Below are 22,483 nucleotides of genomic sequence, written 5' to 3'. Positions count from 1 at the left end.
TCACAGAATGCTCCTTTCACGAGGAAGCACGGAAGGTCTTTTCCGTAATTCGTGCCTCTTCGAAATAGTCCACTATCTCTCTCGCCTGTGTTTTAAATCTTATCGATGTGCGAAAAGACCAAGGAATTCAACACTTCAAAGCTCACACATTGGGTGGAAACGACCCGCTTTCCCAATATCCATAGGAATGCATGCATATATGGCTCATTTCGTTTTCTTTTTATTACCTAAGACTTGAATAAATACTTTCATTTAGAAACACTATTATTTTTAATGATAATATTTCAGGAGATTTAAAATAAAGGTCCGTTTTAATCACTTTTCACAGACGCACGCATACACACGTCCAACCCCAAACATACATACAGAGACAGACTGTTTGAGATCTGTTTCAGAGCAGACAAATTCTCTTTTCGGCCAGTTTTCTGTTGTGAGAGAGTTCTAGTTTTAAGTTTCGCTAGCTTACATTTCCTCTACACAAACAACTGCCTACAACATTTCTTTCTCTGTTTAACTCTAGGACAAAACTTCTGAGCTGTTTAATAAAGAAAGAACACCGGTTCTTAATTTTACAGCTTCAGAGAACAGGACTGCAGCTACCGACGTATCAGTCAAACCGATTAAAGAAGATCCTTTACTTAAGGGTATGTGCCCCTGAAATTACCTCGCTCTAAGCCTCTCAAGGAGCTGGGAGGAGAGGGAGGGAAGCGAGGGATTACTCTTTCCAGGATCCCTGGAGAAATGAGAATAGGTTGCAGAGGGGAAATGTCCTTTTTATTTGTCCTCCCTCCCCTCTCTCCCTCCCTTTCTCCCCTCACCCTCCCCAAATGCTTGTGTGCGTCTGTCTGAAACAGATCTGTCTGTGGAAAATGGGCCTGGAACTCCCTCCTGTGTTGGGATTAGGTCTTGGGGGACCTGGGGTGGAGTTAGACTGCTTGCTTATTTTCATATTCATTAGAAATGGGAGGTTGCACAACAAGTCCTGCTGAGCTTCAAGATATAAGAGCAACTTCGGGTTCCCCTTTCAAGACAAGACAAATCAAAGGCTCAGAGGCAAAACAGCTCTCTAAGCGCTGAACGCCTCTTCCTCCCTCCCTCCTTCCTTCCCTCCCATCCACTCACTCTCCCTCCCTTGCTCACAGTCCAGCCTCTGTCTAGGGAAGAGGCTTTCAAGCAGCCTTAGATGATTATGGATTTTCTGAGCGAGAAGTTTGCCCTGAAGAGCCAACCGAGCAAGAACAGTGACTTTTATATGGGAGCAGGAGGCAGTTTGGAGCACGTTATGGAAACTTTGGACAATGAGTCCTTTTATAGCAAAACGTCAGGCAGCAAATGCGTACAGGCCTTCAACCCTCTGCAAAGAGCTGAGCATCATGTGAGGCTGGAGAGGACATCGCCCTGCCAGGACACGAACGGTGAGTCGTCATCCCAGGGTTATTCCCCCTCCTGCAGATGTACGGGGGAGGGCAGGGATTCTCCCACCCAGGGAGGCCAAAGGCAGCTGTGCAGCCCTCGGATGCGGGCACGCGAGGGGCTGTCAGGTCGTAGGAAAATAACAATAACACTAACAATACTGCTGTTATAATACTACTACCTCTACTATTAAAAAAAAAAAAAAAATCCGGGAAAAGGCAAAAGCCTGCTTTGAAGAGCTCTTTTCCTTTCGGTGCAGATTTTCAGCTACTGCCTTCCCCACCGGCCCCGGCCCGGGTCCCCTGGCTGGCCCAGAACGGAGCTCCGGGCACGCCGGCACAGCCCGCCCGTGGCCGGCGCAGCCCGCCCGGGGGCCCGACGGGCCGGCGGGTCCCGGAGGGTGCTGCAGGACACGGCACCTTCCGGCACACCCTGGCCACCCCCGGCACCCCCTCTGGTCTCCCTCCGGCCGCTCCCCGGGCACTCCCGCCCCCGCTGCGAGCCGCGGCGCTGTCCCCCAGCAAACTGCCGGGAGAAGCATCGCCGGCGTGTCGGCGTCGGAGGGAGCCCGGACACGGCCGGCTCTGCGGGGCCGGTCCGGGGAGGGAACGGAAGGCAGCCTGATCATCTCTGCTGCCTTCAAATATCGTCCTGAGACGGTAGCGGGGTTCTCTGCAGCGTTACCAATTGATGCGGAACGGTGATTTTTCCGAAAACCCCGTCGGTCCCCGAAAACCCCAAACAATAGTGTTAAACGTTTTATCAAGTATTAAAATTTTCTAGCTTATACTAAGGAGAATGAGGAATATTTTCTTTTTAAAACATTTAAACTCTTCATTATTCCAACATGATGAAAATCGCTATAGAAAAAAAAATTAAAAACTAATTTCCTAGAAAAATTGGAAAACATGGTTAAGATCAGCTGCAGTAAGACTAACAATATGATATGCTTTTTGACTTCATATAGTCATTGAAGTATATATATATATTTTTGAGAAAGTTCTTTTATTTGTACGAAAAAACTGGTGAGACATTGATAGATTTCTTCAAGTGTAATTTAAAAAACAAAAACCTATAGGAAATTGATTTATACATTGAAGTTTTTCTTAATTAGCTAATTTATTGTGTGCCTCGAGGGCTTTGGGGCATTTCCTATCTATGTATGTGTTGATGGTAAGTATCTGAAAATTGTATTTCATTACAATCAGCTCGAATTGAAAGAAAAGAAATTACTGAGAACGTGAGACAATCTCAAAGCAAGCTTATTATGTTACATAGCATCGTTGTAAGTTTTAATTTCTACAGAGTTTGAATCTTTTTTTCCACCTTTTTCTTAGAAATTTTTTTTTTAAGTCTTTAACTTATCTCATTACTTTTCCAGTGATGTGTGATAAGTAAAAATATTGAAACGTAGGAAATGTTTTCATTTCTTATTAAGAAGCTACTGTGGAATATTTCTTATCTCTACCACTCAAGTTTTACCTAAAGACAAATAGCTCCTGTAATCCTTTTACAAATTATATGAAACTATCTCTTTTAATGAGTTAACATTTTGCAGAAATGCCCTGTATTTTGTAACCATAACAGACTTCATTGGAAACAATTCCACTTCACAAATGCAAAAGAAAGCATATGAAATTTATTGAATTTTAAAAGCGAATTTAATCTTTGGTTTCATTTGCTTCTTGATTTGTCAGTTTACAGCTATTAAGTTTACTTCACTGTTAGTTTGTATTTTCATAGAAATAGAGTTTTTTTTACATTTGCTTCCAAGTTTAAAGGCACATTTGTCAATAGCCTTGTGTCTCTATTATGAAAATCTGTTTTGGGCTAAGATTCCTTATCTGTACAACTCTAGCTGAGGCTGATTTCATGCATTGTTAACTACTTTAGCAGCAGTAGTGGTAGGGTGAAAATATCCAAGTCTCTTGCAGAGTGTCCTTACTCTGTAAGTTTCCAGATGATATTTTCAGATATCATTCTCAGTTAAAATTTAATGTGACTTAGCACTTTTATTCTATCTGTAGTTAATATTACAAATTCCTCTTCAATGACCTCATAAAGAAATAACACTGCCACGATGGAATCTGGTTCCTTGTGAAACTGTTTTATATGAACTCCTGAATCTAAACACCTCTCCTTCCCCCTTGATCATTTATTAACCAGCTGTTAACCCACCTTGTATGCAGTGAACTACGGGATTACTAAAGTGGAAGGACAGCCTCTTCACACAGAGCTGAGCAGGCCCATGGACAATTGCAACAATCTCAGGATGTCTCCAGTGAAAGGGCTGCAGGAGAAGGGGGACCTGGATGAACTTGGTGATAAGTGTGACAGCAATGTCTCCAGCAGTAAGAAGAGGAGACACAGAACAACTTTCACCAGTTTGCAGCTGGAGGAACTGGAGAAAGTATTCCAGAAAACTCACTACCCCGATGTCTATGTAAGAGAACAGCTAGCTCTGAGAACAGAGCTCACTGAGGCCAGAGTCCAGGTAGGAACCAGATTTCAGCTTTCCTATGACAAATTGTGCATTGTAGGAATGAGTAAATTACACTCTCAGGAATTGTACAAAACCCCATTAAGCTAAAGTAAACAGCTCGTTTTGCCTCATTTCTTTATGGACATGAGCTGTTAGGCTGTAGTGCTAAAATAACTTGTTATTTTTTTAAATAGCTTGTGTTGCAGTTCTGAACACTTGTTTAAAGGATGAGAAAACAACATCAATAGTAAAACTGTCTTGATCTCTTGTAGAATTCCAGGCAGTGAAAACATAAGTTGTTATGTGTAAAGATCCCACTAACGACTTGTTGCATGTAGTTCAGACTGATGACAATGCCGAACTCACATGCAGAGGATTCTCTGTGTGTCATGGCATGAAAATTACAGTCTAAAAAGTAACCAAATTCCTTGTTTCTATCCAAAGACTGTGCAGTGAAACTGTGCATACATAAATGTATATAAGTATCTATATACTTTACATGGATATGTGTGTGTGTGAGTTTTGTGCCTGTATAAAACAAGGACATAATCAATTCTTCTTTTCTGTATGGAATGATCTTAGAAATCACAAAATTAGGAGGTACAATTTCTGGTTTTTAAATTTCTTTATTAATAATGTTACTCTAGTTTTTGTAACAAAACATACTGGTGATCACTTAGTACATTATGAATATTGTAACTGCGTACAAATGTGATTCATTCAGTATGTGCTCCTAGAGTAATCTCAATAATATTTATGATTTTTGATGTGCAATGGTGAGAAAAGACACTAAATATCCAGGAAATACAGCCTTTCCCTTGCTTAGAGGTCTTCTGTTAGAAAAGGGTGTGAGCCACATTATGCAAGTTTATCTTCATTTTAGATATCTTTCCTGTTCTGGTAGTAATCATTATTTCAATTTAGAGAATAACAGTTCTGTTAATTCTTACAGACTGGGATTAATTTTTTTAATTTAGTGACTTGAATATGATAACAACTTCACAACTTGTAATTAAACGCATACTCACACATGCATGTAGAGAAATAGACATCAGTGCACATGCATACAAACTGAAATGAAATCAGAAACACTTTCAGAAAAAGTCAGCTAATTAATTTTATAAAGAAATGTTCTTTTCATCTCTATTCAAGCAGGCATCATATTTGCTGTTTTCATCAGAAAATAGAGTCAAAACTGTGTGTTCAGTTACATCGATGTGATATCAGCAATGCCAATGGAATTTGGTTCAGTGGCTTTTAACTCTTTAGGCTCTGCACAATTCCTTTCCTGAATTTGGTACAGCTTTCCAAGTATCACTTCTATTCACTGGGATTTAGTCATGACTTAAAAAAAAAAGAAGGTAGCATAATGTTAAAACACCTTTCTAACAAGTGTATAATTCTGGAACACAGAGAACTACTTCAAGAACAAATTAATAGCGAGAATAAGGAGGGGGAAATTGAACTAAAGTGTGCCATCTGACTTTTTTATCACATTTTTTTCCTAAGATTTAGAGGCTTCACATGGTAAGAGTATTAAAAAGAAGACAGTAAATGAAAAATGTATGTCTATATCAGACTCTCACAGTGTATTTATTTCTATTTTATTTAAACATGTTCTTACCTTTCTTAAAAGATAACTGATCTTTGCATTCTCATATTCTAAATATGGAAGGACATGTTGATCATTTCTATGCAGAGTAGCAAGAGTATTCCATCACAAGATTAAGCAATTTGCAAGGCCTTACGTCATTAAAAGCAAGCATCTGGCAATTCAAGGATAACAAGCAGCAGATTTCTACATTGCTTTGTGGAGGCAAATGGTTACTTTATCTCTGCCAAGAGTAAGTTTCTAGTAAAGTGGTGTAAACAGAAACATTTTGGGGGATTGTCAAAGGAAAAAAAAAGTGCTTTTTCTCATTTACTTCTATGAATTCAAGCAAATTGTTTGATTTAGTGTAGCAGAGTGATCAGCTGGATACCTTACCCATAGTTCTCTTCACCACCATTTCATCAACATCCAATTTAATATTTGTCCTGCACACATGCAGAGAGAGCCAACCTGAACCTAATTTATCTAAGTTGTTCTCTTTCCTGCTGCATGTCAGTCCAGTAATTGGTACCCATTTTAAGAAGATTGTCAAGGTCTTTTTTCAAGGAAAGAACTTCATGACTAAATTTCCTTATCATGTCCTTGATGCCTCTGTGGAGACAGGAGATTTTTTTGCCTTCCCTTTTCTTTTTGCTGAACCTCAGGCATCATAAATAACAAAAATTTACCACCAAGGCTCCTAAAAATATATACTCAGGAGTTATATGCATGAGCTTTGCTTTGATTGTTGAATCTTTTAAAAGATGGCACATTTGCCACAAGTCCTTGGGAATCAAAATGAGCAAAATTATGCCCTGGTTGCTTAAGAGCAGTATCAGTTGAATTCTCCAAAGATCAATGCAAGAATGGAATCATAAACCAAACAGTGTTATTTTAAATTACCCACAATATGGAATCAGAAAATGTCCCTCAAAATACAGGAAATATCTATAAAAAAAGCACCATTCATGTATGTATATATCAAAATGAATTAATGATCCATTTAGCTGGATGACTAACCAATGCCATTGTTTCCTTTAAAAAAATAATGGTTCAGTTAAAAGTGTGACTTCTTAAAAAAGTCTCAGTGAGCTTGCTTACCCACAACAACAATGACTAGTTGGATATTATTCTTATAAAGGGGATTTTCTTAGCAATCCCCTTTATTCATCAGGATAGCCTAACTAGTCCAAAATAAACTGTCTGAAAGACAGGAATAAATTATTAAGACCATGGGACAATGACAGTTATCAGTAACAGAAAGAAAATGGGTTTTTGATATAGCACTTGACACTCAAAATATTACAGAACAGGCCAAGGAGTATAAACAAACTTAAGCATAAAATCTAAATTATTCCATAGTTGAATCTGCAATTCTTTTGTCTTCCATTATAAGAAACAGATATCACCTAACACCAAAGTGAAAAAAAAATTCACAATATTCAAAAACTGTCTGTGACATGGTGACTTTTTATTATTTTCCTGGCCTTTTAGCCTTCCTTACAGGAACATTTCCTGCTGTGCAGACTACTGTCCTTGTGCCAATTTTTCCTGCCTTTTTATTACTGCACTTGATAAAGATTATGGTCACCTCTAGGAGGCAGATTACGGATAGTTATAGCAAGTCAGTGGGCATGGGAATTTAAGATAATGTTTCTTTACTTGCTACAGACTGATCTTTCTCAGGTTGTCCTTGTTTTTGTTTGTTTGTTTTTTTTTGTTGGTTTGTTTTGAGGAATATAAATGAAACAATATGTATATTTAAAATAGCCAGCAATAAGTTAAGCAGGTGTGACATTTACAAGACCGAAACAGTGAAAAATTAATTTTCAGGTGGAGAACTTATCTTTTTTAGATAAACAGAAATTTTCAAAGCCGCAAAATCTCTTATTTTCCTAAAACCCTTTGCACGGTATATAATTTTGTTTACCCTGATGACTCTTTCCTTGTATACTCTAGGTTTGGTTCCAGAATCGAAGAGCAAAATGGAGAAAAAGAGAACGCTATGGTCAGATCCAGCAAGCCAAGAGCCACTTTGCTGCCACCTATGATATATCTGTTCTTCCAAGGACTGACAGCTACCCTCAGGTATGGTAAAGACCAAGCAGTACTTTGGTTCTACATTTGGCAGCTGTCCTAACAGCTCTGGTTTTGTATACTTTGCTAAGATGAAGTATAAACTATCTGATCTCTAGACAGCTTCCTTTTGATGTGTCAAACATGGGCCATGTCCTTATAGACCTCAACAGACCATTAAATAGAACAAGTGTCCTACTAGCATGAAATTGTAATATAGTCATGCAGAATCAGAACTGAATATATATCACTGGGAGAGAGAGGCAGAAGGACAGGACAAATCTCTCGTTCCATTGTAGTTGGTTGAATTTGGGTTTTTTTTTGTCTTTTTCACTTCCCTGTTAGTAAATAATAAGGTATACTGCATAATGAAGCAATAATCTTCTGTCTCAGTTCTCCACTCCTTTGATTTACTCTTTGCCTTGCTCTGCTTTTGTTTGTCTCCTTGCTTGTCTTAGCACATTGAATATCTTTATTTTAGAGCCATTTTTTTCATGTCTCTGGCTACACATTGCTTTTACCACATAATTAATAAAAAAAAACCAAACCACCATGCAAAGCATAAAACTCTTGTATGGTTCCCTTCCACTACTGGTGTTTTGGTGCTGTTCAGCTTCATTAGGTAATGGGGTCTCTGCCAACCTTAAAAAAAATACTCATATTCTATTTGGTCATGCTCTAAATTGGCTGAATAGGGAGTTCCTCAGCATTGGGGAAGAGTGGCTGGAAATTGACTCAGCAGAGAAGGGCCTGGGGGTGCTGGTTGTCAGCAGCTGAACATGAGCCAGCTGTGCTCAGGTGGCTGAGAAGGCCAATGGCATCCTGGCCTGGATCAGCAATAGTGTGGCCAGCAGGATCAGGGCAGGGATTGTGTCCCTGTACTTGGCACTGGTGAGGTTGCACTTCAAATCCTGTGTCCTGTTCTGGGCCCCTCACTATAAGAATGACATTGAGGGGCTGGAGAATGTTCAAAGAAGAGCAATGGAGCTGGGGAGGAGTCTGGAGCACAAGTCTTATGAGGAGCAGCTGTGGGAGTTGGGCTTTTTTGCCTGCAGAAAAGGAGTTGCAGGGGAGACCTTATCACTCTCTACAACTGCATGAAATGAGATTGTAGCAAGATGGGCCTTGGTCTCTTCTCCCAGAGAACAAGTGACAGGTTAAGAGGAAATAAGCTGAGCTGGGGAAGGTTCAGGTCAGACATCAGGAAGAATTTTTTCACTGAAATGGTGGTAATCATTGGAGTGGTGGAGTCACCATCCCTGGAAGTGTTCAAGAATTGACTGGAAATGACAATTAGTGCTATGCTTTAGTTGGCATGGCAGTGTTTGGTGAAATGTTGGACCTGATGATCTTGGAGGTCTTTTCCAACCTTAGTGATTCTATCATTGTATGAATGTGATTAGTTATGAACCAGGAGTCTTTGGCTCATGTGTCATCTACTCAGTTTAATGTGCTTTACCTTTGAAGAGGTTACACATTACTAGGTTTGGTGCCTGGGACAGAGCAGCCCTCTGCTCCAACAGCTCAGAACATGGACACAACCATTTCAGCTGTTGTGGCGCTTGTAAGTCATCTGGTTTTATTTTAACATGTAGCAGGGCAATAACCCAAATTACATTAGGAACCACTGCATGACTCTGTGTTTAGGTAAGTGGACACAATCTTAGGTAGCCCCAGGTAGACTCACAAAGCCATAGATTTGCATTCACTCACAGATCTCATTCAAGGTGGTCAACTCTCCTTTCAAAGTCTTTCTGACTTACCTATGGCATCACAGCAAGTGATACAAGGAACAGTGCTGAAGCTTTGGGATTTCTAGACTAAATTTCTGTCTGCCAGCTTATCTTGATTTTTAGTAGGATTACATCTACATCTAAAATGATTGTCCTAAAATTAATGTTTTTCAATAATCCCACATTTTTAAACCATATGATAATATGATCTATAAAATTCTAACCCAATAAAAGATCTATTCTGTACTTTCAGATTGTTAAAAAGATTAATTCTCTTCATTTCTGTTTATATTTTTTGTCAAAAAAAATCTGCTAGGCAGATGACACAACTAAGCTTCAGCCTGACAAATATTTCCATCACTAATTAATAAATTCTTAAAACCAGAAGATTGAAATGCAAATGCTTGTTCCATCATCTTAAATCAAGCATCTCTAGTGTGTAGAAATACAAAACGTGAATATACATTCACAAGCACAAATGCCACATGCTCACCTACATGCACAGACTAACAGAGTGCAGGTAAACAGAGAGGCACAAGTGTGTGATTGGGTCTGGTCACCTGCATGAGAATGCTGCCCTGTGCTGTTCTGCTGTTCTTGCTGTTCAAGAGCAAGGAGCTGGATGAAGGTGTGAGTGCACTTTGGCTGTTTCAGCTGAGGGCTTGCACGCATAGCTTGGCTACATGTTAAAAGCAAGGTAGTCCTCTCCTCAGAGAAAAATTTGGCTACTTTTCTGTATATGAGTAGGTATCCAGGCAATTATCACAGAATATTTAATAAAAATTCATAGTCTTGCTAACCTCGTGGTAGTTCTTCATAGTTTTCACATTCTGAAATCCTGTTCTTCAGTAAAACCACATCTCTATGATATATATAACATTTCCAGTGAGAATGACTGAGACAATGAAAATCTGTTTTAAAAACATGACTACTAACATCACTGCGTTCAAATCTTTTGAACTAGATGTCCATTATTAAGTACTTCACTTATGGAAAATAAATATACAGCTCCTGACTTGCTATAAATTCATCAATCTATCTCACAACTCAGGCAGAAAAGGTATATAAAATGGTTTCATTTTAATGCTATAAATTGATATCCCCAACAATTCCTTTATTTCCTTGTAGTTAATGTAAGAGAAGAAAACAAATATCCTTTTTCCCTTTACTTTTATTCCCATATCACCACCACCACAGGCACTCTTGTAACAATGAAATAAGCAAATATTAGACAAGTTTTGCCATACTTTTAAATAAATAATTTTTAAATGTACTTTTAAATATATAATTTTTTTCTTGTGGATTGTGGAACACAGATCACTAGAGTTTATTTAAGAAACAACATGGAGAAAAACAGACTCCCTGTTGCTGGAAGAAAATATAGGCTGAATGTTGAAAAAGGATGAAATCAAGCTGAGAAATTTACAGCTTTATGGCAGAAAGAGCAGGAACAAATATGAATTTCTGGTGTGCATTATAAGGATTTGCAGCCTGTAAATTTTTCTGTTTTGAGTCCAGCCATGGATATGTTTAGAAAACACATCTCGGTTGCATTCCAGCAAAAGTGTCAGTCTCTTGCAGTCAATAGAGGGTGTTGTGGAGACTTCTGCTTAGTCTCTTCACCAATTATCTTCATCAAATAGAAATTAAGAACATCATGCTTCTATGCATTGTGTGACTTCATAAACCTGAAAAGTTTCTCTTGTGAGAAAATGAATCTTTCAACTCATTTCAGACAGAAGGCTGGCTCTGAATAAGAAAAAGGTTGAGGTTGGAAGTGACCTCTGAAGGTGATCTGGTCCAACACCTTTGTCTATAATCCAGTCTAATTTTGCTTTTAATTCCATGTCTTTATCTTCACAATAATAACAATTTAGATTTTTTTTGGTAGATCATAATTCTTTGCTTTGCTCTTTTAGTCTAATTTTAATTATTTTTACAGTATATTGACTTTAGATTTTTTGTTTGTTTGGTTGGTTGGTTTTTTTAGTTGCTTGTCTGAGAAATTGAATATCTCCTGAATTGAACCTGCCAAGAAATTGAATATCTCCTAAACTGGCCAAATTCTGCATACATATATCTTCCATTAATTATACTATCAAAACCTGGGTTACAGAGAAGGGCCGTTTGTACAATATTTTAGAAAAATCATCTGTTATTCAGATTTTTTTTTCAAAGCTCTAACAACATTATGCTGAAAATCAGATTTTTGTAGGAAAATTTTATGGACAGTGATTTTCTTTAATTTTAGTAAAAGTTTTCAGTTTCACAACTTTCAGTGTTTGAACTTCAATGTTTTCTTGCAGATACAACACATTGTCTTCTAAGTCATCTTAAGTGCACTCAGGAAAACACATATCCTAGACATTTTTAGCTTAACTAGCAATATCCTATTGCTATGAAAGTGAAGATGGAACATCTTAAAAGCAGTGGGGAAATGAATGCAGATTCCCTTCATGGGGAAGTTTACTTCATTTCACCGGAGTGAATGTTAGTAAACAAGCCTTTCTTAATTTTGTCACTTAAATACAGCGTATAGTGTTATTAAATATGCCTCAGGATATCTGAGACACTGCTGAAGTGTTGATGAACAGGATTTAAAACAAGGATCCATCCTTCATTTTAGGCAGCCATGGTCAGATAAGTATTAGACATTTGTGTTTAGGAAACTTAAACAAAGGGACTTCTATGCCAGACACGGGTTCCCTTTACAGCTGTCAAAAACTCTGATCAATTAAAATTTTTATTCCTAAAACGTAAGGCGTAAAATAAGTAAGATGATCTGCCAGCATTTTTTTTATTTTGATACCTGGTTCAGCTGCAGTCATTTGTACTTATCTACACAGATGTATAAATATGTTGGAAGAGGAACAATGAAAAAGCCTCTTTAGCTTTGTTCTTCTCTTACCTTTTTGGTCTTTATTTGACTCCCTCTGCCACCCTATGTTAGTGGGAAGGCTCCTGTTACAAAGGTACTTGATCTCATCAGATTCAATGATTACCTATGAGAACTAACAATAAAACCTGAGACAAAATTTCATTTTACCCCTCCTCCCCTATTTACACACACAAAAGCCTATACTATTATCACAGCTTTCCCTGTGTGAATCAAATTGATAACGATGTTATCTTTATATGTGCATCAGTATGTAAATATACATTAAATTGAGGCATTGAAAAGCAGATAAAAAAGGTGAACATTTTCTCCTGTCTAGGCTCTTTCCTTTCTTTGCATTTTTCCTCCTTACTTGTTCTTTGAATCATGTTAATTTGTTGTAATTTTTCTTCTAAGTCCCTTTAAAAGGATTAATTTTGTTACACCACTCTACTTTCCCTCTTAATATCACATGTAAAATGTTTGGGTATTTTTTAAATTTTCTTGAAAATGCAGGCAAGGCTTGGATAGGAAAGAATTTAATTTTTTGTTTCAGTTGAAAAAGCCCAATCTAGTGCAGGTGGGAATCCTAAGACAACAAAAGCTTTTCAGAAGTATGGGAACAGGAATGATATAGAAGGTTTAGAAAGAAAGGAAACTGTTGAAATCTTATAAATAGAAGGAAGAGGCTGAAATTTGCATTCCATCCACCATAATGATAAATCAAATTAATATGTTGAACAGCATGGCATCACATGATGTGTTGGCAGTCAAAGAGTGTAGAAGTGGTGTCAGCATACATGTGTTAAGTACTAAGTCCTTGGATCATCATTATCGTTTGCTCTAGCCTTGGTACATATGGTTAATCCTCATTAGCAATAATCAAAGTTACATGCTCCAATTAAATGTTCATATGGAATGTATTAGATGCCACATGTTATATGACTTAAGATTTCTTTTAACTGTAGTACACACATAAATGACAGTTAATCACAATAGTTTATTAAGGCTATGGGTACACTGATTGAGCATGAGTAGACGTGGCAGGCATCTCTGAGCTGGCTTCAAAGAAGTTTTATCACTCACTCATGCTGTCTGGCTGTGACAGCGTGGGGCTGGGGCTGAGCCACCACCTGCATGGTGTGTGTCTCACTGCATGTGTGCTCACTTGCCCTGCTGTGGCTGATCTTCCAACAAGAGGGGAGTGATACTTCCACTTTTTCTGGGTGGTGTCTGTTCCACACGAAGTAGCTTATGCACTGCACTTTTATTTTTTCTGGGTAATAAACCACCACTGTATGTGGTCCTTTTCATAGTCTCAACATTCAGTTTGTTGCTCTGTGGGTTTTTTTTGGTGAAACATGTATTTCTTTAAGTGTGAGTGACTTTACTGGGGCTTAATTATATGGCAAATTCTTCTTTTTTTCCCCTTAAGATACACAAAATTTTTAATAGTATTTTTTTCAAAATGTGAAATATTTTATCTAACTGTATCATAGAGTAGAAATATAATTAATCCATATTATAAGTGGCCTCAAGATTGCAGTAGGGAGAATTTACAGTTTACAAAACATCCCACACAAGAATGAAAGCTTGATGACTTTTCAAATCCTACATTATTTTGAAGATTAGCAAGCTTAAGTGTGGAATCTAATGGTCAGAGTTTTATTTTGTTCACCGTGTGTAAGCCAAATGTGGACTGAAGGGGTCTATTGCATATTTTAAATCTGTATTGTTAAGCCTCTCACTATCATGTGCTAATTAGCATTTTATTTATATCTGCAAATTATGTGCTGCATCTCTCTTATGCATGAGCCCAATACAGTACAGGTGATCTTCACACGTGCACTTATCCATCAGCTCCTACAAAATAGCCACAAATTAAACACCGAGAAGTGCTCTGTCTAGATATAAATGTAAAAATATAATGAGAGTGGTGAAGCATTGGGACAAATTTCCCATAGAAATTAATGAACCCCTGCAGCTGGAGCGACTCAAAACATGGCTGGATGGGGTTTGAGTAACCTTATCTAAATTCGAGAGTAGCTGCAAGCAAGAGTTTAGAAAAATAATCCCAGAGGCTCTTTTTTGGTTTAAATGATTCTGAGAATCTACAAGCTTAGGAAGTACAGGCAAATTTCTACCTGTATTTCAGATGTTCCAAAGAGGTACCCAGAAAAAAAAAGTGGAAATTTACAGACCAAATTAGTTGTGGTGATGGACTAGTGATGACCAACAGATACAAGCTGTGAACTAGTAGTTTTGAGCAGTTTAACAGCTATTGCATTTTAGCTATTGCATTGCTAGTACAGATTTGATATTTTCTGCTAGCGCAAGGAGAGGAGTGACAAAAATTTAGCAAATCAGTCTGACATTCACATGTTTTCTATAATTACATAAATTCTTAACTCTTCATTTAGTGCAACTCTTATTTTCCACAGAGGAAATGTGTAGTTTCTATTTACTAATTATAATAACATTCAGTACATATAACATTTATTATGTAATATAATAATAACACTTCTTGATATCTAGAGATCTTAAAAGAAATTAGAATTTTGTTTCCCATGTGATGCACTAAAAGGTGTGCACTCAAACAGAGACGGTCTCTAGTCTGGATAGGCAGGGGACTGAAATAACACGAGTCAAGAATTTGGTGATGGGAGAACCAAATCTCCCATTTGGTTCTCCCAAAGGCTAGGGAAATGATAGCAAAACTCCCAGAAAAATTTGATATTTGAGTTTATGTGGTTTCTCCAGGGGCTGCATAAAAAGGCTGAAGCTCAGGGAGCTTGAAAGTTTAGCGGAAAAAAAGCAATGACACCAAGCGGGATGACCAATTACCTCAGCTCTTTTTCCTCTGCAGTATCTAACAGAAGGTCACGTGCCTAGGAAATTATATCATAACCATGTTAACAACCATAACTCTCCAGTTATGTTCTTGTCACAGCTATGAAATCCTATTTCTTTTTCGATCCGGAAGGGTGTGTGTGCATGTGTATGTGTGTATAAAACATACAGTAGGTAAATATATCGAAGGGCTCTGGTAATTTCATGGTAACCACAAGAGCAAAGCTCAAGTTGTTTGTGATGTTAACAGAAACCAGAGATGTGCTGTATGTATGGCCTCATTCACAGTCTCTGAATTGCCTTTTATATAGTTCATGGATCACACAAGATTTTAAGAGGAAAAATATTTTTTTTTAAATTCATGTACATAATGTTGCTTTTCCTTCTAACATACCAGAAGAAGGTCTGATCATTTTGACTTATTGTGAAACATTACTATATTTATTTTTAATACAGGAATACCTTCTGCACCTAAATTTCACTACAAGATATTTATGTTGTAAATCCTTGTGAAGAGATGAAAATTTAATACCAAATATGAAGTCACTCAATCAACTAAAATGAATAGAAAATTGATACAACTGAAACATTGTTTTGGAAGGCATAACTGCCTCATGAGAGAAGATGTAAAGCTCTCCTAGAATCTTGTGGCATTCCAGTTCAGTTTAATAATTCAAATTCCTTTCTCTAAGGAAGAAATCTAGTGCAACTCCTTCAAAAGTTCTGGAAATTAATAGCTTGTTCACATATTTCTTGAAAAAGACATTGACATATTTTAGGATTTGCAGCTGAATTCAGTTCTCATTTACACCTGTGCAACCTCACTGAACCTAAATTGAAAGAGATTTGTCCAGAATAAAAATATCAGGAAAATTGGTGGTACTAAACTTAGTTTACTGCAAACCAAACTACTCAAAGTATGGAAAGAAAGAGTGATTTTGTGATTCCTCCAGACCACATTGGTTATTGGGCACTTTCTAACTGAGCCTCTGAACCTTTTGAAGATTTCTGATCATGACTCCATTAAAGGCAAACTTGTTCATGTTTGTATTTAAACTTTTTTTTTTTTTTTTAATTCCTCCCCTAATTATATCTGTGCTGCCTGGGTGACTGCAGCATTTGGCATAGCATTTCTTAGAAAGAAATTTCAGTAAGTCAGATAAATAAGACTTTGTTGCATGTAAGTTAGCTTTGGAGATTATGAGCTCCTTCAGAAATAGCTCATGTATTAGACACTGCATAGCTTAACTAGTTTCTCCCTGGGGAAATTTGTCTGATTATAAGTCAAAACTGGCTCAGGTAGGTTAATGAAGGAGTAATAAGGCAGCTGGGAATCATGTCAAACTGTAGAGAGTCTCCCATGGGCTGACGTTTGAGTCTTCTGAAAAGTGATGATGAGAGGGAGTAACTGGAAAGTTCTGAAGCTTTTTATAGATTTCCTCATATAGACATCAGGAGGCCCACAAAAAGGAAAATTCTTCCATATCCTTCCTCAGTGACCTTACTTCCTCCATTACTTCCCAGCAGATCACCTAAAATATGCAGGAGCAGAAGCCTGATGTGTGCCCGGCTGTTGTGGGTGTGTGTGGAAAGGCACATCCATGAGTGTGTGTGGAACTATAACTGCATGCATGCACGCCTGTGTAAACAAGCTGAGTGGACCCAGAGTTTGGGGAGATGAGTTGCTACCCTGATTTTTCTCCAGGTTTTCAGAGGAAACCAAAATGGAGCATTTGCTGGATTATATTTTTGCTGCTGGAATTCCCAAAGAGTCCAGATTAGTTTGTCAGCTCCTGATGACCTTGCTAATATAACTGTTTAAAATATTAACTTTTAAAATAAGACTATTTCATCCTTCCTATCTGCACTAGATCTCAGCTAGAGAAGTTCAGCGAACCATAATTTATCTCTTTAGCTTGTTGGTGGTTTGGTATGTGCTGTTGCAAAGTGATAGCACAATGGGAGAAAACACAACTCATCAGCCTTAGAAACATGTTTTCATTCTGTGTGTGCATATGTGTGTGTCTGTCATAATTCATTACTTCCTCTGACCTCTACTTTGACAGAAAAAATCACTCAGCTAGAGAGATAACCTTTATATCTTAAAGTCAAAATTCCTTTGTCTGTGGATTTGGAATGTGAATGTAGAATTAAGTTTGAAGTGGGAATTTACTTTTCAGTGCTAACTGAAGAGCAATTGAGTTACTCCAACATATCACAAAGAACAAAGACACGTGGGCTCAATCGCAGTGCATCAGGGCAAGGATACACTGAACAGACAACAGATTTTTAGAATGAAGACAAATTTAGCAAAGGAAAACAAATAGGAAAGGACATAGTTACTGGCTGACAAGATCTGTATTGTGAATGGGGGCTAAAAATGTCTTGCCTGATGCTATTTGTACATTAAAAAAATCAGCATTCAGGAGAGGTATATAGGTAAAAGTGAAGAAGACATACAAAGCTGTAAATTGTATAATGGTGTGTGTAAATAAGGAATGACCGAGGAAGATCGAGTATGTCAGAAATTATACCATATGCAAGTAGTGCTTATAGAGAGAGAGTAGAGAGTTTCGAGAAAAAAGAAGGGCAGTTGCTGAGTGTGAAGCTTGATCAACTCAAAGTGAATAGAGCAGGAATAAAAGACCATGCAGTCTGAGATAACAATAAGAGCTGACTTATGTTAGGTCTTAAAAGTCTTTCAGTGTGTTCATCTAGTAACAAACTAGTGAAAAATACCTATCCATAAATAGCATCTATGCATAGATGGTAGAAGGCCTGAGACTCAGAATGGAGCTTTAAGCATCTGCCAAGTATAGAAAGGATTATACATCAAGGCTTGAATACATGGTTGCTCCGGACGTTGTTGGTAACCACAGTTTGTGTCCTAGTCTGTCATGCAATGTTTTCCGGGGATGCACAGTGCATCCCTGGAAAAGGCTGAATGCTGAAACAGATATGCCCTTAAAGTATATTTTCACATAAAAAGTCATGAAAAGAAATTTTATATCAAATCTATCTTTGAAACAAATTTAAGAAAAGGTCTTGAATGCATTATCAGTAATTTCTGTGTTTTAGGGTTTCATTTGTTTTAAAGTAATTACAAAAGGCTTCTCATTATTAAATTTTTTGAATACTTGTTGGGCTTTATTGCTTGAGAAATCCAAATTGGTTTGTTTTGTTCACCCTTTTCCGACCATTACAATGGGAATTCCAATGAGGAGAAGCATTTATGTTGAAAATACCTATGATCTTGTACACTCTTTTGACATGTTTTTTCTGATGTCAGTTGTGTGTTTCCATTAATTTTATTGACTGGCTGGGCTGATGGCATCCTGAGTTTCAACACTAGACATATATCTGGAGCCACAGGACAAATGGATGACAAAGTAAGAAACATGACTCATCCACCCTTGCTCTAAAGTGAGCGATCTCATATTTTGTCTGATGTGATCTCTTCACACTATTTTCTGACATGATTGCAGAGAACTTGTTAAATACTTGTTGCTTGTTTCAGAGGGGAACTAATTATATGTGAAGTAAAGCAAACCAAGCATTGCAGAAAACAAAAGATGAACTATCTGAGTTTAATTGTGTTCATTTTATATGTTCCAGATTCAGAACAATCTGTGGGCAGGGAATGCGGCCAGTGGTTCTGTGGTTACCTCCTGCATGCTGCCACGAGATACATCCTCCTGTATGACACCTTACTCCCATTCACCCCGGACAGATTCTGGCTACACAGGCTTTTCAAACCACCAGAATCAATTTAGCCACATGCCCCTCAATAATTTTTTCACTGACTCGTTGCTTTCTGGGGCGACCAATGGACATGCTTTTGAAACCAAGCCAGAGTTTGAAAGGAGGTCCTCCAGCATTGCAGTTCTACGGATGAAAGCCAAAGAGCATGCTGCCAATATTTCTTGGGCCATGTAATATAGCAGTACCCTCTCTCAATTTTTTTTTAAAGCAAACTAAAACCATTTCTATTTCCCATATTTAAAGGGAACAACAATAAGCTGCTGTGTGTGGAATGCTAGAAATCACAATATACACGATGTCTGCTTTAAGAAATGCAATATAATATTTAACAATAAACCAAGAATAAACCAAATAGATTTACCATGCATCAAACTCAACAAGCCCTCTTTGTTTTGCTTTTTATATATGTTTTGTTGTACCAGTTGATGAAATATGATTATAGAACATGAAAAAAAAATAAAACTACTAAGCAAATGTGTCTACTCCATGGTTTTTAGCAGTCCTGTATAAAAAATTCATGATTTACAAATGAATACTTCATAAAGGAACAACTTGGTAAAGGAAAATAAATTTATTATATCGAACCTATGATGTAAATCTCTAAGTACACCACGCAAAGAGGGAAATATATGACCACTCATGTTGTAGGTAGAATTTGTAGACTGAGTTCTCTCAGCACTGTGCTGCTGCTCTAAGCCAGCTCTGCTGTTTTGCTAAATGCATGTTGAGCTTGTTGGATTTATATCAATGAACAACTAATGTAATAAGAATATAAGGTACTACTTTATCTTATGGACCTGAGTGTATTTCTATTAAGATAATGAGATTTTTTTTTGGTCACATATAGTGCTAAAAGTAGGATCAGAGTGCTTAATAGAGTTTTAAAAGATGTGCACAGATTATGTGTCAACTAGCAAATTTAAATTAAATCTTAAAGGTTATAGATAGGGTGTCATGAAGCTTGGGTGACTAATAGCATGGAATACACTTTTAACAGAACTTTTAACTCCTACACTTTTAACAGAATTCAGATTAGGGAAAAACCCCAAACAACACAACACTGAGGTCTCACTCCCAGTACAGTCCATTTTACTGGATTTTGCTACTCTATGGTCAAATTGAAACAAAATGTCCAACAAGGGTTGTCAGTTTCAGTTTGTATCTGATCCTAAGATGATGTTAAAGTAATTTTAGTTTTAATTACATTTTGTTGAAACTTTGCTTATATGCTTTCCAGAGTGTAAGACTAATTTGCTACTCTTAAAGTATGTGGGAAAAATCTTTTTGACTGCAATGGCAGCAGGACTTGGCTCTCAGCTCCCAGCCTATCACAAAGGAATTAAAATGTCAGCAGACTTTCTGACATTTCTGCTGGAAAAAAAATAGAGGAGAAGAAAAATACTTTACATCTGGAGAATTGATATCTGCTTTGATTTACTTCTCCTCCCTTTCCCCTGTCACATTCCAAGCTCCTTCAGATGAGTGAAATGTCAGCCTCTTTGAAAGCAACAGTCAGTCTCTCAGGTTCATAAAGGCAAAGTAAATTAATTGAAATAAAGAAGGGCTTGCATGGCTGTGATTAGAACAGGATACAACTCTCAGGGCACCCCCTGCTCATTCTTGCTTTTCTCTTTGGCCATTAGTTAGGAACAGAGGGTGCATGGGGGAAGACGGGAAGATCAGGAAGAAGATTTCACCTCAGCAACTGCAGAACTACCAGTACTCACAAAAACAAACACTCAGGAATCCCCAGATTTTCTCTTCTCCAACTCATGGGGGCTAAACTTGAAACAAAAATAGGAGATGGACTCATTCTGTAGTCTTTCAAGAATAAACAAACTTGACTTTGAAACCATCAGGATCAACTAAAAATGGGATTTTTACAGCAGAGTCTTACACAGCTGAAAGGAAGGTTGTCCTATTTTCCACTAGTAATAAACTCAGATTTTAACACATACATATACTCCAATTTGTGGTTTCCTGATTTGATTCTCCTTCTAAAAATTAGCTTCTACTTTGGCCTGAGGAGCTGGAAAAGAGTATTCTGGCTAGAAGTTCTCTTTTCCATTTTTTATGGTCTGTTTAGAGAGCAGTAAACTAGACTTATGTTTTAAAGAAAAAAAAAAAAGAATTTTATTGGTACAGGTAGAAGCATACGTTTTCTATAGACACTTTTGCAACATGCAGAAGGATGAAAGTGCTGGAAATACAATGGAGTTTTTAGCAAACTGTTTTCAGTTTTTTGGGTTTTTTTTTTTGTTAAATTTTATTCAGTTTCCACATAATTACTTTTAAGGTATAACATTTAGAACATGCCAAAGAGATTTCCAGAACCTTTTGTTATGGTTTCATTAGTGGACAAAGAAGGAAAAGTTTAGCTGGCAATCTCTGATCCATTTTTGTTGTTGCCTCTTTCAAGTTACTTATTTATTTTCATGGCAGAATTTGCTATTGTTTTCTTCTGAAATCCCCCCAAAATAATTTGTACAAATTTTTTTGTATGTCAGGAGTAAAATGCAACAATTCCTAGGAATTTATTGCAATTGCAGATTTATTACAGAATTAATATCCATTTTCAAAATATTACAACAATTTTAGGTGCTTGTTGCTTCCAAAATCAAAGGAGAAAATAAAAGACCATGTCATCTTCCTGCTGATTTTAATTAAGTGGAAGGGATGCCATTCTAATTAATTCTTCACCCTCAAATCTAGCAATGGAAATTTTTTGTTACTTGTTGCTAGCATAACTTTATACCTTAAATAAATAGGTATTCAACCCCTCATTAAACCTGAGGTGTGATAAGTTGCAGGCCTGCATTAAGCTTGTCATGCTCTTGCATCAGCCTCGTCTCGAAGAATGAATGATAGCCTGTTGGTTGCAGCGTTTCATTTAGCTAATGAAAAAGTATCTTCGTGTTAGATGTCAAGTACTACAACAGGGTCACATTCTGCCAGTTTTATTTAGTAGTGCTTTACTCTGTGAGTAGTGGCATTGATGGGAGTGAGACTACTCACATAGGCCAAATTGTGAATCACTTGTAAATGTTTATTCACAATGGCCCCATTCATGCAAAAAAAAAAGCTTCTCAGCACAACATGAGTAATCGGTTCATAATCAGGCCCAGCTTAAGGTACTATTCAGCTCTACTAAGGATGGCAGGATCTGGCCCATACTGGCTAAAGGCCAGACTCAGATTTTTAACCAAGATGAGTAGCTCCTTATGCCACAAATAGTGCAAAGAGACCCGACAGGGTTATTTGTAGTGTTCTCTTTTTCTAAGAAAATTCTAGGAAAGAGACATTTCAATATACGTAAATAATTTAAGCAAGTTTCTATGAAAGGGACGTGATTTTATTTTCTACTGGATTATACTCCCACATTTGACAGGATTTGTGTTCTTGTGCTTTGATTTTATCACTCAATGATTTCTTAAGCAACTTATCTTTTCACTGCTTCTTGAACATGTGGAAAATGCACTAAAAACAAAAGGAGGTGATTTACATAGCCTTCCTGCCAAGCATGTTAAGTAATGTTTGAGATATGTGATCATCATGCTATGCTGAGAAGTAAATTTATAGAACTTTTGGGAAAAGAGTCCCTATCCTGTTAAAAGAGAAAGTGAAATATTGTTCTAATTATTGGTGCTCTGTGTTTTCTCCTGTGATTGATTCATCAACATTTTGAAAATCTTAAGCCAGTG

At 37.3% G+C, this 22,483-nt stretch overlaps 1 protein-coding gene across 1 annotated transcript; it reads left to right on the top strand.

Moving 5' to 3' along the window:
- Positions 1-556: 556 nt before the first annotated feature.
- Positions 557-19,242, top strand: ALX1 (ALX homeobox 1). The gene is made up of 5 exons (XM_066550286.1): positions 557-644; positions 1,143-1,415; positions 3,603-3,907; positions 7,446-7,574; positions 18,636-19,242. The coding sequence occupies exons 2-5, from the start codon at positions 1,184-1,186 to the stop codon at positions 18,954-18,956; spliced, it is 987 nt and encodes a 328-aa protein (XP_066406383.1). The 5' UTR covers positions 557-644; positions 1,143-1,183; the 3' UTR covers positions 18,957-19,242.
- Positions 19,243-22,483: the final 3,241 nt, after the last annotated feature.

Source organism: Molothrus aeneus, chromosome 5 (genome assembly GCF_037042795.1).
Source record: "Molothrus aeneus isolate 106 chromosome 5, BPBGC_Maene_1.0, whole genome shotgun sequence".
Lineage (NCBI taxonomy): Eukaryota > Metazoa > Chordata > Aves > Passeriformes > Icteridae > Molothrus > Molothrus aeneus.
This window is presented reverse-complemented; position numbering and strand designations above follow the sequence as displayed.